At 37.0% G+C, this 15,676-nt stretch overlaps 1 protein-coding gene across 2 annotated transcripts in view; it reads right to left on the reverse strand.

Annotated features, from left to right (window-relative positions):
• Window positions 1-453: 453 nt before the first annotated feature.
• The window catches only part of bbs9 (Bardet-Biedl syndrome 9), a 93,197-nt gene continuing 77,974 nt past the window's right edge, over window positions 454-15,676 (reverse strand). For both annotated transcript variants that reach the window (XM_015054537.1, XM_015054536.1), the window contains 4 exons: window positions 14,892-15,074; window positions 8,127-8,376; window positions 1,203-1,310; window positions 454-541 (listed from right to left, as the gene is read on the reverse strand). In XM_015054537.1, the coding sequence (XP_014910023.1) occupies window positions 528-541; window positions 1,203-1,310; window positions 8,127-8,376; window positions 14,892-15,074 (555 nt within the window). In that variant the 3' untranslated portion in view covers window positions 454-527. The remainder of the gene's footprint in view (window positions 542-1,202; window positions 1,311-8,126; window positions 8,377-14,891; window positions 15,075-15,676) is intronic.

A 15,676-nucleotide genomic window follows, 5' to 3' on the forward strand; every position in this document is an offset into this window, starting at 1 on the left:
GTGGGAACAGACCTGCTTAGTATATGCCTGTAAAAGTGAAGACAGTTTTTCTTCTCTTCAAATGATTTCAGAAATATCCTGTCCATAAAACTGTTTTTTAAAAACATTTTACTCAAAAGGTTTGTACAACTGCAAACAAAACAATAGATGCTAACTAATAAAAAGTGGTGTAAATTAATAACAATGTTTAGCCAGATGTATCACAATTGTGCCATAAAAGCATAACAAATACTTTCAGAGACCTCCCTGCAACTACAGACTTTGACCATGATGAAAAACAACAACAAAAAGGCTCATTATCAAGAATGGCAGAGAATCTTACAGGTAACATGTAACAAGTAACATGTTTATATGAGAAAAAGAAAATCCCTCTTATTGAAAAAGCATCCCTCAAGGCTCTGTGATAGGCACAACACTTGTAATATTTCATAATGAATGTTCCAGATGCATCTCTCCAGCTTTGTGATGTTTATTGTCATGGAAACACAGTTGACCTAATGTGGTCATTTGCAGGTTGTTTTTGGCAGTCACAATTGTTCCACTGGAAAAAAAAAAACAAAACAAAACAAAAATAGACAATAATAAAAATCCAAGCAGTTATCTCTGCTTTATATCAACATGAGGTACTTAAATTAAACTTGCGCCTTCCTTTCTTTTGAACCATTTAAAATTTTACAGTGTCTAAAATGTATGCTCCATCCTTCTCTGTATGGATTTTGTACTTACATGATTTTAAATATGAAACTTTTTTTCATTTGTTTTACAGTACACAGGTGTTTCTCTCGATGATTAAATTTTAACTCAAGGGTAAAAAACGGCTAAAATGAAAAGGAACATGTTAGTAATCAATCTCAGCGACTCAACACAAGCTAATTCATTTAAACATTTCTTTAAGCATAAACGTTAGATCAGCTGATTCATATAAGGTTCAGTCATATAAGGTTTTTGCTGAATTTGATTGACAGCAGTGAGAGGTATAACACTGTCTGATACAATGAGGAACATGATATAACATTGTACAGACACTGAACAGGTAGCGTCAAGGCTCTGGTCAGGATTTATTGTCATCTGTTAAGAATGAAGTTCTGATGAATTTTAAGATTATTTGGTTTGATAGAATGACCTATAAATGGAGAAAAATGTAAGTATTTAACTGCAAAGAAAAGTAGAAAATCAACTTACAGAGGACTACATGTTCCTACCTTTCTTGACTTTCTTCGACGGTTTCTTCTTGATGAATTTGGTCATTTCTTGTGCAGGTTCCAGCTCCTCCCCATCACCAGAAACCTCTGCTATTGGCTCAACACCTCCTGTGAGTAAAACATAAACAATAATACTTACATACTATGATATAATAGGTACATGTCTTAATGACATAGCTGAAAGAAGTGGAACATCTTCACAGAAGACAGGCACCACAAGATCTTTGTTTTCTTGTTTTACCAGGTTTTCAGCAGCTCATCAACCTTCTACCAACAAGCTGACGTTGCAAAATCCAAAACATTTAGAAAATCTTTTCAAGTGGGTATATTGTAAAACTAAAATTACACTTAGGCTGCAAATGTTATCCCCTAAGCTGCTAAAATAATTAGGTTGGTAGAAAAAAGTGCCTCAAAGTAAGAAGCAATTTTAAAACAGTTATTTTAATTGTGGGTACATAAGAAAAAAAAAACAAGGTTTTTAAAGGCCTTTTAAAACTTTTCAACGCCTGCTTTAAGATTCACATAGCCTAATCAGTTGTTCTCTAGACAAAACATGTAATTTATCAAAATAAGTAATTTATGTTCCAGACATGAACAAAATTCAGACTGTTTGCTTTCTGATTACACAGACAAAGGAGAAGTTAAAAGTCCTGAGATAAATTTCTTCTCTCCTTGGTTCAGAGCTAAACTTTAATTGGGATGATTCAAGTTGCTATTTACCCTTTGTTTTAATCCAGTCTATTTTTGTTTCAATGTTTTACAATGTGTCTTAACCAGTAGTTGTAAAAGTTTGGGTTTATTTAATGTCATATAAACAGCAATGTCTATATGACGGAAACAACATATAATAACAAATTCGTTTAATTATTTAATAAATAAATAAACATACCAACAATTGACACATAAAAAAGCTTCATGTTTTTTATAAAGTTCCTAGAAGAACTTGATTCAGAACTTGACATCTTCCTTTTTTGTGGATCATTTTTTTCCTTAAAACTGATTTTAAACACTCATGTTTTCTCTGCACTGTTTGTATATTTCTAAAAGAATACGTAAAGATAACGCAAAGATTAGATCCAATTTCAGAAGAATATAAGCGTAGCTCTGAACAAGTGTTTGGATGGACATGTGGTGTGTGTGTGCGTGCGTGCGTGCGTGCGTGCGTGCGTGCGTGCGTGCGTGTGTGTGTGTGAACTAGGATGTGTGACGTTGTGATTGTGTGATTTTGTGTATGTGTGAGATAAAAATCCCCAGCAGAATCCCCTGGATCAGTCTGGATTTAAGGAGCTCCTGAGGCCGATGAATTGGACGCCTTGTCTCGCCCTCTCTACCCCATCTTACAGTCTCCTCCTCCCCTCATCCCTCTGTCTCCTGCTGCCTCCCATCCTTACTTCTTCTGCTTGTGTCTTTCAACACTTTGAGACTTTTTCTCTACCTGCTTCTCAATCTATACCTCAACTCTCTCGTTCTACTTCGTCATCTATCCTCTTTTATTCTTTTAGCCTGGCTCTTGGGCTTTTCCTCACATTTCTTCAGTCCCTCCTTCTCTCCCCATCTTATCCCACCCTTCCCCTGATTTCCTCTGATCCCTTAGCATTGTGTCCAGTTTCAGGGTATTTTCAGTTAACGTGCACAGCACACACTGTGCCATTGTGTATGTGTGCATTTACGAGACAGAGCGTGCATGTGTGTCTGCCATCAAGTCTACCTTAAGGTGTCTGAGAATGTGTGTGTGTCTCCATCTCCCCCTCTGCGTCTACATTTGTGTGTGTTAAGATTATGGTAAGCCCTCTCTAATATTTATCCTGGTCTTTTTTAAAGCCAATCTTGTTCCCTTTGGTGAGACCACAGCTTGTGGCTTCACACACACACAGCCACACACTCAACGTCAGTTGTTTGAAACGGGATAGGCCTCACTCCTAATTGGGCAGGTGTTTTTCCAGGGCAAGTTGTTTTTTTTTTAACACTGTCGTACAGTTCAATGGTACATATGAGGGTGTCTGTTTTAACCAAGGCTTAACATCAACATCAGGTAAGGAAATTAGTCACCTCTGGAGCAGCTTATGCTGAAAAAAAAATAGTAAAATCACATCGCATATAAGCCTTATCCTACGGCTAACCTCACACACATTCCTCCGACTCTTTTGCTTCCTGTAAATAGCAGGTATTTTGTCATCTGGTCAGAGTTTAGTGCATTTCTATATTTCTTTTGGCAGGTCTAATGTCTATATTCAACTGTAGACAGGTTATTAGCAGCTTTACACAGTACAATTATTGTTAGGAGATGTAGTGGCAGTAATTGCTTCCATCACAGTAATTATTATTAGGATTTAAAACAAAACTACAACCAGTTGTTATACTAGCATCACAAACAAGATATGTATAGATAGATTTTAATTTCTCATATTAGTACAGGTATAAAAATAATTTTTGTAAGAAATTACATGAAATGACAAAAGCATCGAAGTTTAACAGGTTACAAAAGTTGCTGCCACCTTGCTTCCTGTCCAGGCAGTTTTTTAGGTCAAGGCTCATGTTTTAAGCATAACATTACTTTTCTCAGACAAATGAGCATCTTTGTTTGTGTACTGGTGTGGAGCCAACTTACAACACTGCACTGCACACAAGAATGCACATTCAAATATGGAATCCAGGAAATTTAAGACTCAAAAAGACAAACTGTTAATTTTTAAATTAAAAGTAGAATGTGTAGAATATTTGAACATAAATGTAACACTTTAACACAACAAAATTTAATATCCAATTTTCATATGAAACAATATAACTTCTAAAGACTTGATGTGGCCTGTGGGTTGCAAAATGCAAATGTCTTCCCTGGAGACTTCCACCCTACTTAACCAATAGATCATAGAAAACCTATAACATATTCAAGTCTTTATTCAGTTCTGCTGTATAAAATTCATTCAAATATTCTTTGTGACATGAAAAATGTTGATTAAATCACAAAGTCTCCCATATTTGAATAAGTTGCAAGAGAAGGAGTAAAAGAAAAATGAGAAATCATTAGATGTTTTATGAGTAGCTATTTCCATCACAATATCAATCCCAATAGATTTTAATTGCTTTAAATGATATCTGCGAAGCACAGTTACGGTCACATCAAAAGCCGTGATCCATGTTTGATCGTTCGGAACATTACAAGTTGCATAAACCAATGCGTGACAACTTTGAGACAGTTTTAGAGCAACTCTGGACAGGCTGTTTCAGGGGTTAAGCTGCTTCCAAAAGACGGGTCTGTTTTGGTCTGAAATGCGGACACACCAGAGCATTCCAGCTTTATTCTGGGCTGTGGTTTGAAGATGGGGGTGACACTGTGCTACTGTGGTTACCGGCAATTTGGCTGTGGGCTTTACGCTTTTTCAGTCCCCCCTCAAGGCACACATGTTCATACACCCACGTGTCCACACGTCGACTCATGTGCCGTACCCGCTCTAACCTGCTTTTGAAGGCACAGATCAAAATTTAGGAAGTGTGTAGCTGTAAATCGTATCTCACACACAGGATATGGATATATCATGAGCTGAATATTGTCTAATATTCTCTAAGCAGGTTATTGACATAATGGTGACATTGGTTGGATTTGTTGAATGATGAACCTCAGGTAGTGGCGAATTCTCCCCTAAAATAGCACCCTGCTGATTTATATATAGCGATGTGGAGGAGAACTCTACAATTTGGAAACCCCACACAGACAGAACACAGACAGCTGCTCAGAATTACACACATAACATGACCTACACTTAAACACATTACATGTAGTTTCCTGTGCCGACCCTCACGTATCCATGCACAGATACATGTATGTGTATGCAAATAGTGAAGGACGCATAAACGTTGCCCATCTTCTCCCCTCTCTTTAATTCTGAAATAGATGCTGGACCCAAACCACAGCTACCAGTGGAAGAAAGTGAAAATAGCCTGTGTGGATAGGAGAAAATGTGCGTGCTCGCTTCAAATGGACTGTGACTTTATTAACTGGGGGAAAATCCCTTGAAATAAAGTTTAAAAAAGTATTACATTCAAAAGGCACGACATGAGAAAATACACTTAAAAGATCAGAGGAGGGCAATGTGTCATCGAGGTGGAATAAAAATGCTCACTGTAATTAATACTGACAATAAGTTGACTAATAATTTTAAAATTACATTAGTAAGCTTTATGCTTTTGGTTTGGGCGCGAATGTAACAGAAAAGGAAAATGAGAACCGCCTGAAATAACTGAAAAACTCAGACAAAAAAACACAACCCTGTCATTTTGCTGCCGGCCCCCTAGAGATGGAAAATATCTTAATTCAGTCAGTGATTCAGACTGACAGGGGAAAGTGTGTGACTTCTCTGGCTTCGGGTAGAAAAAAAAAGATAAAAAGCCACCCTATCTTTATCTCCTCCCAACTGCATTTACTACACCACAGAAGTAAGGAGTATGTTTTTTACGTGCTCGTTGCTTTGTGATTATCTCCAGAAATGAGATATTTTACTGTTTTTCAGAAAATATTAGTTATTAATACTCAAGCAAAAGACACTCTGGAGCATAGATTCTGAAAATCGAGATTACAATCCAAGTGAGAATCGAATGGCGAGTGAAGGTGGTCCCAGTCTACCTTATTTTTTTGATGCTGCCAACAGAAGACGGACCAACAGTTGTGTGGGAAAGAACCAATCACAGCGCAGTATGCTGCTACAACGCCAACCAATAATAATTATAGTATTTCAAAGAAAAGTGCCTTGTTTAGCAGTATGCAGCGGTAAGGGGTGTGACGATACCTAAAACTCACAAAACAAGTCGAAACACGACACCGAGTTAACAAGAATGAGACGGGATTTTAATGTTACTAAATCAAGTTTATGCTGCAATTTTTATTGATTTTTGCCACAAACTCAACATTTCCTTTTATCTCTTCATCATAGGAACAGTGGTTCACTATGTATGGTCTACAGTAGAACATTTTTCAGCATGAGCTGCGATTGTGATGTAGCTCAGCAAACCACTAGACGAACAGCCACTGGTTGTTATAGCGATTCCTTCTGCCTCCTTCAGCATCTAAACAGTTTGGCTGCCCTCACATGTTGTTTGTATGTTGTCTGTTACTCCCGTTGGAAACATAAAAAGCTGGCAAACAAAGGATTTAAGAGTATTTAGGATATCTTCTATCAAAACTTCATCAGGTGAAGCCAGGCTGACTGCAACCGGCTAGTGGTCATGAGACAAAATATGTTTTAAAATTGAGAGATCTTGGAAGTCAAGATCTCGTTACACCCTGGTGAAATAGAAAAACAGGTTTTTGTCCACACACAAATAATTGGAGCCTCAAAGAAAATAAGCTACAAACTGAATGTCACATCCAAACAAGGAGCAATCAATCTAACTTTATTCTATCACCTCAGAAAACAACAACTTAAGGAGATAGATATATATATATTATAGCTATATGTGTTCCTTCTTTATTTTTAAATATTTGAGCCTCTTAGTAACAAGTAATTATAGGCATAAAATTACATTTTTGGGGTGTAATTTACAACCAGTTTTGAAGGGATTTATTCTTCACTACCTCTTCTGGAAATTAAATGTTTGAACTTTGCTCTAGAGCTGTGTAAGACATCTGATCCATTGTATAAGTTTTAGTGCCTCAGTGAGAATGAAAAAAAAAGCTAATTTAAAGTTCTGCTAAAATTATATATTATTACGCAGTCAAACTAATAAAAAAGAGCTATTCCTTTAACATTAGTAAATAAATAGTTAAACCAACTTATGGAAGTTGATTTGTACTAATCCATTGATAAATAGTTGATTTAAAACATACAATTATGATAATGAGAATGTTTCTTGGATGAATTAATTCTGTTCATCTGTGTTAATTACAGCACTTAAGAACAAAAGCTTCCAGCTGCTACTGGCTCATTTTAAACATACTGCTGATGATTTTGTTGCATGAGGCGGTTCTGTTCAGGCGGTTTTTATTTCCAGGAAACTACCAGAAACACATTAACACCGACACACACACTTCCTGCCAGTGAAGTGCAACTTCATGTGTTGTATCCCCAGTGTGTACATGTCTCTTTTTGTGTGGTTGTGGTCTTGGAGAGGGGAAACGATTTCCGTAAGTGTTGTTGGAAAAGCAAACAAGTGTGTATGTTTACAGGCGGGAGAGAAAGCAAGATCTGAGAAGCCTGTTTACTGCTGCGCTCCGTGTGTGTATGTGTGTGTGAAGTTTGGTAGAAGCCCAAAATGAAGTCCAAGACTCCATGATTAAAAAAAAAACAAAAAAACACTCAGTCACTCCTTTCATACATGCAAATACTGTAATTTTTAACCTATTATTTAACGGTATTTTTGAAAAAAGCAACAGGAATTTATGCTAGAGTTGTAATAAGAGTGCAGGGCACTTAATTTTAATTATTTATGAGATATGTCTTATAAATAAGCCCACTAAGTAATAAATTATAGGGTTCTTAAAATTTAGCATTTGGTTGTTTTACACATACAAAACAACAACATATTTAAACATATTTTGTAAACATTTTTAAGTCATTACTTAGAATAAAAACTTAGAAAATCTAGAAAATTGTCCAACCCAGTTGCATATTTCTTGAATTTGTATATACCAATTCTAATAATGTTTTTCCAATGTTGTAAATTTGCAGTTACTGTAAAGTCTCTTTTGTCTTTGTTGTCATAATTGATGTTGTGTAAACGTGCATGCCTTTCACTTTGCTGCTGGTACACCTAAATGTGCAAAATATGTTTCACTACCAAGAAAAAAAATTCCACAAATTCACATTTTTACAACAGAAAACCTTGCATGATTAACTATCATCAACATCAAAGTTTACAGTCACTATATCTGCTTTAGCTGCCCATCTAATTTCATTTCATCCTCCTCTTTATCTTCCCCTTCTTACTCACCTGGAGCAGCAAGATTCTGAATCTGTGCAGGGATCTGGACATTAGCTTCAGAGGCCAGGGTGAGCCGGCCTCCCTTCCCGATGCGATCACAGAGCAGGGCTATGTGTTTCTTGAGGCGGGTGGTGTCTTGGGGAAGGCCCAGCACGGGGCCGCCTGCCTGGGCCAGAGAAGTGGCCTGGTCCTTGGGGCTTCGCGACAAGCAGCTCCGGAGAAGGTGAGAGACAGCCGCATCACAGCTCTCCTCCCAGCCCTGATGAAACAGGAGGAACATTTAACATGGATCACAGAGAGAGATAATGTGTGTGTGTTAGCACTGCAACAAATATAAGAGTAACATGATGGTCTAAATGACTATCTGCGACTAATGTAACCTTTACTTGGATTTTGTGATGTTTATGTTTTAAAAATTATAATAAAAGAAAAAAGCACAATAAAGTAAAACAAGTTTCCAAACACCAGTGATGAAGGAAGTCAGACCAGTGAGGATCTCCATGTTGCTTTCATGAGTGTTGGTAGGATGGAAAGGGGAGATGGACAGAAGGATTGGGGTTTTGTCTGCAGCAAAGTGAGTGCTGCTCCAATTTGTTTTGGTGAACAAAAAGGAGAGCCAAAAAAAAAAAAAAAAAACTCAATTTTTCGGTTGTTGTACATTCCAACCCTCATTTAAGGTCATGAGATATGGATTATGACTCAAAAAAGAAAAATAAATAAACTAACTCCCAGATACAAGTGGCCAAAATGAGCTTTATTCAGAGGATTGCTGGACTGAGGTGTTCTTCCCTTACTATGATAGACAGGTTGGACCTTCATATACAGTATGATAGTGAGATGGATCACATCACAAACAAATCCTGGATACAAGAGTCTGAAATAAACTTCCTCTGTAGGGCTAGGCCTTATTGACAGGGTGAAGGTTCAGAGGAGGTTCATCTGGTTGGGGTTCAGAGGAGAGCTGCTGCTCCTCCTAAGCAAAAGGAGTCAGTGGAGGTGGTTTGGATATTTGATGAGACTCAACTCTGGACACATTCCTTTAAAGATCTCCTTGCACATGGAGACCCAATATCCCCTCCAAGGTCCAGATATTCCTTTTTCACTTGTAAATGCCTTGGAATCCTCCAACAAGCTTATAAGTGTCTTTGTGAAAACAGATTGCTCAGTTTAAGTTTATGAGGCTGTTACCTTAACAACACAAATTTAGATGTGCAAAGACCAACAGAAGAATGAGTAAAATGAGACAAATTTGACTATATACTACTGCATTTGCACCCATTGTCCTCCTGGGAAGTCTTGAATTGTGAGACATTAGAAAAAACTCATTATGAGTCAAACAGAAAACAACTTTCAAAAGTTCATTTTCATCTTAAGTAAGAGGCAAAATGTGTGTGTTTGTTGCATGTAGGTATTAGAGGGGAAAGGGTGTGTTGACAGGTACCCTTCCCCCTTCTAAACCCTCCATTCCTTCCTTCCCCTGCCTGCCGCCACAATGATTGACCTGTAATGAGCCATAATGACAGGTAATCAGCTCCGTAATAATGGTGACAGAGTGATACTGACAGAAAGAAAGAAAGAAAGAAAGAAAAAAAAAGAAATGAAGGGCAGCAGACATAAAGAGATGGTTGTAAAAGGCCTAGGAGATGAGATGGTAAGATATATTAGAGACTGAGCACAAGATGAGTGGAAAGGTGAAGAACGATCAGAGATAATAACGAGGACAGTAGACGAGAAAAATCTTGAGAGAGAGAGAAATGAGAGGGGAGGAGGACAGATGGGAGTTGGGTGACCTGTTTGTATCACAATACCTCACCAGATTATCAAATACTTAAAACAAAATAACTGCAGGTTTCTGTGGAAACTTGGCAGACTGAAGCACACACCCACTGACACAAACATTTCACATACTGTTGAACAATATTTAATATATTTAAGCCTGAAGTGCTGGGATTCATCACTCAGAGGGAGATGAAGCAAACAAAGCAGAACAGGTTTGGACTGAGGGGTAGGACAAGAAATGAAGACAAATTGTCTTAACTTGTAGACTATACAGAAGGTAATGCACATTAATTTTAACAAGTATTGGATCAAATGATTATAAGAAATCACCATTTTATGAGCAAACTATAAATAAAAGCAGCTATAAAAACAACTCCTTCTGAGATTTCATTGGAAATAGTAGGACTTGGTGGCCAATCCTTTATTATATTTTATTTAATTCTTAATTGCAACTGGAAAATAGTGATTTAATTTTGCCTGTTATTGAATCACAGCAAGCACACTTTACTGGGAGCTTTGAATATGCATGTTAGGTTCTTTAACTCTATATGACCAAAACTGTACTTCAGGAGTCAGTGCAGATTTTCCTCTGAAGTGCCCATTCAGTGCCCATTGGAGACATTTATTGTGTTACCAAGGAAAAAAAGTCAAACATGTTGACATATTGGTTTCATGCACCAAAAAAACAACAACTGCCCATCTGGCCTGATCATGCCACTTTCTACTTTTCAAACATTTGCTAAACCTAAAAGCATTACAAAAACATTCAGGACACCACGTCTCACAGAGGAAAATCCTGGGTGGGACAGCAATGTCGCTGAACTGGCATGGATAGCAACAATCCTGAAATGCTCCCAAAGAGACAGGTAAAGGTTCAGAAAGCGATATCCCAGTTCTGACATCCCCATCAAGACTGGGAAAGTCATTTTGGAGACCGGAGTTACGCTTCTGTGACAACAATGTATCCAGTCTGTTTCCAAGGGAAACATCATTCACTTTAACTAAATGAGGGGAATCCTTTATCTGAAAGAATGTTTAAAAACAGGATTTGGTATTACATAATTGCTTCATTCATTGTCGATAAGAGGAAATTTTATCGACAATCAAATAGCTTGTTTTGGTTATGTAACACCAAAACAGGATTTGGTATTACGTAGCTTGTTCAGATTGTTGATAAAATAACATTTTAGGATGAGACAAGATTATTTATATATAGCAGTATTCATGAGAAGTGTTTTACAGAAAAAATATCTAATGAACTGAGAATAAAAGAAAAACTTCAAAAAGACGAGATGCATCACATAAAAGCATAAAACCATAGACAATATTATAATACAAACAAACAACAATATGACATAATTTAAGACATTAGAAAGAGGAAACATATCCTGCACATCTCAGGTTTCCAGGCAGAGGAGAACAGAATAGAAATTCCACAGCTGTGGTTTTTCTCCAGTAAATCCCGGTCAGATTCATCTTCATATGCAGATCCTGCGTTTGGAGCTGGTTCCTATTTTTTGGAACCACCTGATGAGGTGGTACAAGCCCGACATAGCCAGATATTTTTCATCAAACTGATTGGCAGCAGAATGAATTGTTTGATTGCCCTGTGGTTTTACTTACAAGGACAACTATGATGGTTTCAATCTACAGTCAGACCATCATAGTTGGCAAGATGTCATGCTGCAAAACAATAATTGCATGGTCAAATCTTTAGATCCAAACCTCTTTAGGAATTGTAGCAGAAAAGCGCATAGCTTCAACTAGGCGGGGAAACCCGCACCGAACAAATAAATCTAGAAATTTAGGAGAAATTAGAGAAAGTTGCAGGATTGGAGCTCTCAAGGAAAATAAAATGACAAGGGACTGAAAGCAGCTGTGAGGAAAATTGGGACTTTGAGCAAAAGTGATTGTAACATTACAAGCTTAGAAATAAACCTTGTTCTGAATTACAGGTCTAATTTACCAAGATTAAGCAGAACAAAATTAGAGAAAGTGTCACTTATGGATCATATATTGGATGTCTAAAAATCGTTTTTATTGTTATAGTATATGTGTTAGTGCTTTATTCTCGTTATAATTTACAGTCATTCTGATCCAGCCTGGAAGAATTTAAGCATTCATAGAAACCCTGTGTAAGGGATTAAGGGATTTAAAAGCTTTACAGTTGCCAAAACATTGTATAGTGGTTTTAAACACTCATAGAAAGAATTTTACAGCTTTGGAAAGTCATCACAGCAGCAAATATTTGTCTAAAATCACAGAGATTGAAAAATAAACAACGGAAACGTGTGCGTAACAAAAGGCTGACCACAAGGTTTACCAGTGTCAGTCTGAATGGATTTAGATGCCAAAGTGTCCAATATGGTAATATGAAAGGACATTCATCATAAAAAATAAGTAAATAAATGCAATTCTTAATTTTTATAAAACCAGTACCTGGCAGCATCTGCTAAAGTCTGCACGCAGCTCTAAGATTAAAGAAATGATGCTCATATCCTTCTGCTTAAATCTGCTACTCCAATCATAGTTTTTTGCAAGACTGGAAAACAAGAAAGATATTTATATAAACACTAACTGCATGAAAAATGTAAACTGCATAAGGAAGGAAGAGAATATCATAAAAGAAACATCATAAATAACAGCAAAGAAATTAAGAATCTAGAAAACAGAAATGAGGGTGAGAACAGATGGATCTGAAGTAAGGCATGGGAAATGGATGGAGAATATCAAAGATTAAATGATATAGGGGAAACAGAAATGTGGTACAAATCTAAAATGTCAGCAAAAGGTATAATTGAAATAAGATGTGGGGAGAAGGAAACAGGTACTTGAAGTGATGGAAGAGGATGAAGAACAGACAAGCAGGACAAGCACAGATGTGAAAAACTGAAGCAAGAGAAATTATGAAAAGAGCAGCTTTTCTGCTTGTCTGGAACAAAAAAATGTTTAGTTAGCTGCAAAACAGACTCAGATTATGTTTTTTTTTTATTTTTATTTTTTTACTTCATCCCTTTAAGGAGACAAGATCTTTGTTTTCAGGGTAACAGCCCATGAGCTGTGAACCAAATCTGACTAGAGAAAAGATGGATAGCTAATATTATTTTCTCTATGTCAGGCCTCATCTATGACAAAAATGATAACATTTGTAACTGCAGTAACAGTTTAAGTTGGAATAATTTCTTGTAAAACTTGTTGGAAGTCTAGAAGCAAAGTAAGTCTTTTCTTTTCCTTCAACTCTCCTCTCTTTTGTCTCTCTCCTCCTCCTCATTATCTCTTCCACGCCTCTTTGTTTTCTGTTAATCCAGCACTTTAGCCGTCTATCCTCTTCTCTGACTTTATTCATGTTTGTGACATTCCAGGAATTTATCCCTCTTAAAGAAATCCCATACTTGCACTCAGTTGCATTGACCTCACCTGCAGGGTCACAGAAAAGGTCAAAAGTCAAGAGTGGGCTGAGGTGGATTCACACTGGCACCAAAATAATTCCCTAAAAATCCAGAAGATTCTTTATTTTCTAATAAGATTAACTGCATTTTTTTGTAGCTGTATTAATAACAGATAAAACATATAGTCATTCCATGTTAGATAAGACACATCTCCACTACAAATCCTGCCATTTACAGTTTGTGTACATGCATTTGATACACTTTAACACATTAATTTATAGTCATTGTTCATTATTTTGAAACCTTCACTTTAAGTCCAGTGTATAATTTGATGCATTTTTATTTTGGTGCTTCCTGTGTTATTATAAACCAACGTGCTAAAAGTTCAGAGCTATTTTAAGCCAAAATATATGATGATCATTACATCATCACATTTTTATGCACACAGTCACATCACAGTGTGTCGTGTTGTCTGAAAATAGCTCGTCAGTCCACCTGTTTGCCTTAATGTTCTTGACGTGACCCTAATTATTACTAATTCACTTAATGCCAATAATCCAAGTTAAAAAAACAGACACATTTTCAAAGTCCATCGACGCTTATCAGTTGTCCTTCTTAACTTATTTTTGTCCACAATTTATCATTCTCTCTCGTCCTTTGTTAGTTTTGTAAGATGCTTTACATGCAGCTGTTTTGATGTGACTGTGTAATGCTGGGACAGACAGACAGTTCTGGAAATAGACTTACTGGTAATGAAAGCTCCAGGGAACTGATCAGAGTCATGGAAAATGTAACACACTGACACGAACCAAAGATGGGCAGTTATAAAAATTAGAACACTGCACAAAAATTTACTAAGATTGTTCAGTAATTGTAAAAAAAGTTTTATAGCTTGTTTTACTGGCATCTAGCTACTTTCTCAGGCATGTTCTCTTACATGCCTGAGGATCACAAAAGGAATCCTAACCACTTTAATTTAATTTCTAAACCAACCACAATTAAACCTTTAACATGATATTATGGTTCATTAGGATGAAAACTTTGATCCCAATGATCCCTGTTCCAATTAGTGCTACTGGACTGAAAAAAGTGGTTAATCTAATGGAAATGATTCCAATAAAAAATAAAAACATACACAGCTTCTATTGGAAAAGAGGTCCTTTGCAGTGTGGTTGCAATAAATGCTGGAGCTCTGTCAACAAAGCTGTTTATAGAGCCAAGTCTCTTGTAACATGCATAATACACACTCATCACAGCTAGGAGCTGCCACAGCAAAACTCAGACTCTGACTCTTATTAACAAGCTAAACTCCATCATATTTGTCTTGAAACCACACTCAAACAGATTTAACGCTGAACTCAGAAAAAGGTAGCGCAGAAAACATTCACAGTGTGGAGCTGACAGGTGAGTGTTGAGAGAAGTCACGTTAGTGTGTGATTGAGTGTGTGTGAAATCCTCAGAGACCAGAGGTACTTAATACATTTTAAAAGTTTTGAGTGTGTGTTTAAGCTGGGGGTTGTGTTTACCGAGCAGGATACAGATGGATGGAAGGACACTGACATGTTAATTGCCTCCTGTAGGTGTGTGTGTGTGTGTGTGTGTGTACCAGCTGCGGTGTGTCCTGCAACAGCGGCAGCAAGGTGGCCTCCAGAATGGCAGTCTGGTCGGGGGTCAGGCCCTGCCACAGGGACAGCAGCAGCACCAGCAGGTGAGTGGAGCTCCGCAGTCGGACGAAAGCCTGCTCCAGTAGCGCCCGGTTCTCCTCTGCAGCCTCGGCCAAAGCAATGACCTGGAGGAGACGGAGAGGTGTAAGGACCTGTCTGAAATATTTATTTTTTTTAGCTTTATTTTATCTTTATTGATTCTTAAGGAATCCAATTTTATAAGTCACATACAATCAGGGGAGGCCAATACAGAAACAGAATTTTATAGTGAAATTCTGTGGTAATATTGTGACAACGGTAAAGATTATGATAGAAAACAAACTATCACTTATATTTTAGGTAACTGCATAATAACAGTATGGTTTTACCAATCTTAGCTTGTAAAAATAAAAGTGAGTCTTCAGAGTTTGATTTATGCTAACCAATTTTGCCACCAGAAACTAAATTGTGTGGTCTTGTGATTGTGATTGAGAAAGGCTGTTATTTTTTTCTCCATTTTACATGCATCAAATGTTATATATTTACAGTCATGTAGGGTCAATTTGTCCTGTCTTGTACCGCTCATTTTACTTGCTGTTAAAAATAATGGTCATAAGATATTTGTTTCTTTTTTTAAATTTCTTGATGTGTAATACTAAAATACACAACCTTGTTCTCCAGAGGGATGTTCATGTTGAAAATATATTGTAGGGCACTATTTATACCAAAAAACATAATGTTTAGCATT

The sequence above is a fragment of the Poecilia latipinna genome, unplaced genomic scaffold (genome assembly GCF_001443285.1).
Source record: "Poecilia latipinna isolate Pla-1442-1.1 unplaced genomic scaffold, P_latipinna-1.0 Scaffold1258, whole genome shotgun sequence".
In the NCBI taxonomy this organism is placed as follows: domain Eukaryota; kingdom Metazoa; phylum Chordata; class Actinopteri; order Cyprinodontiformes; family Poeciliidae; genus Poecilia; species Poecilia latipinna.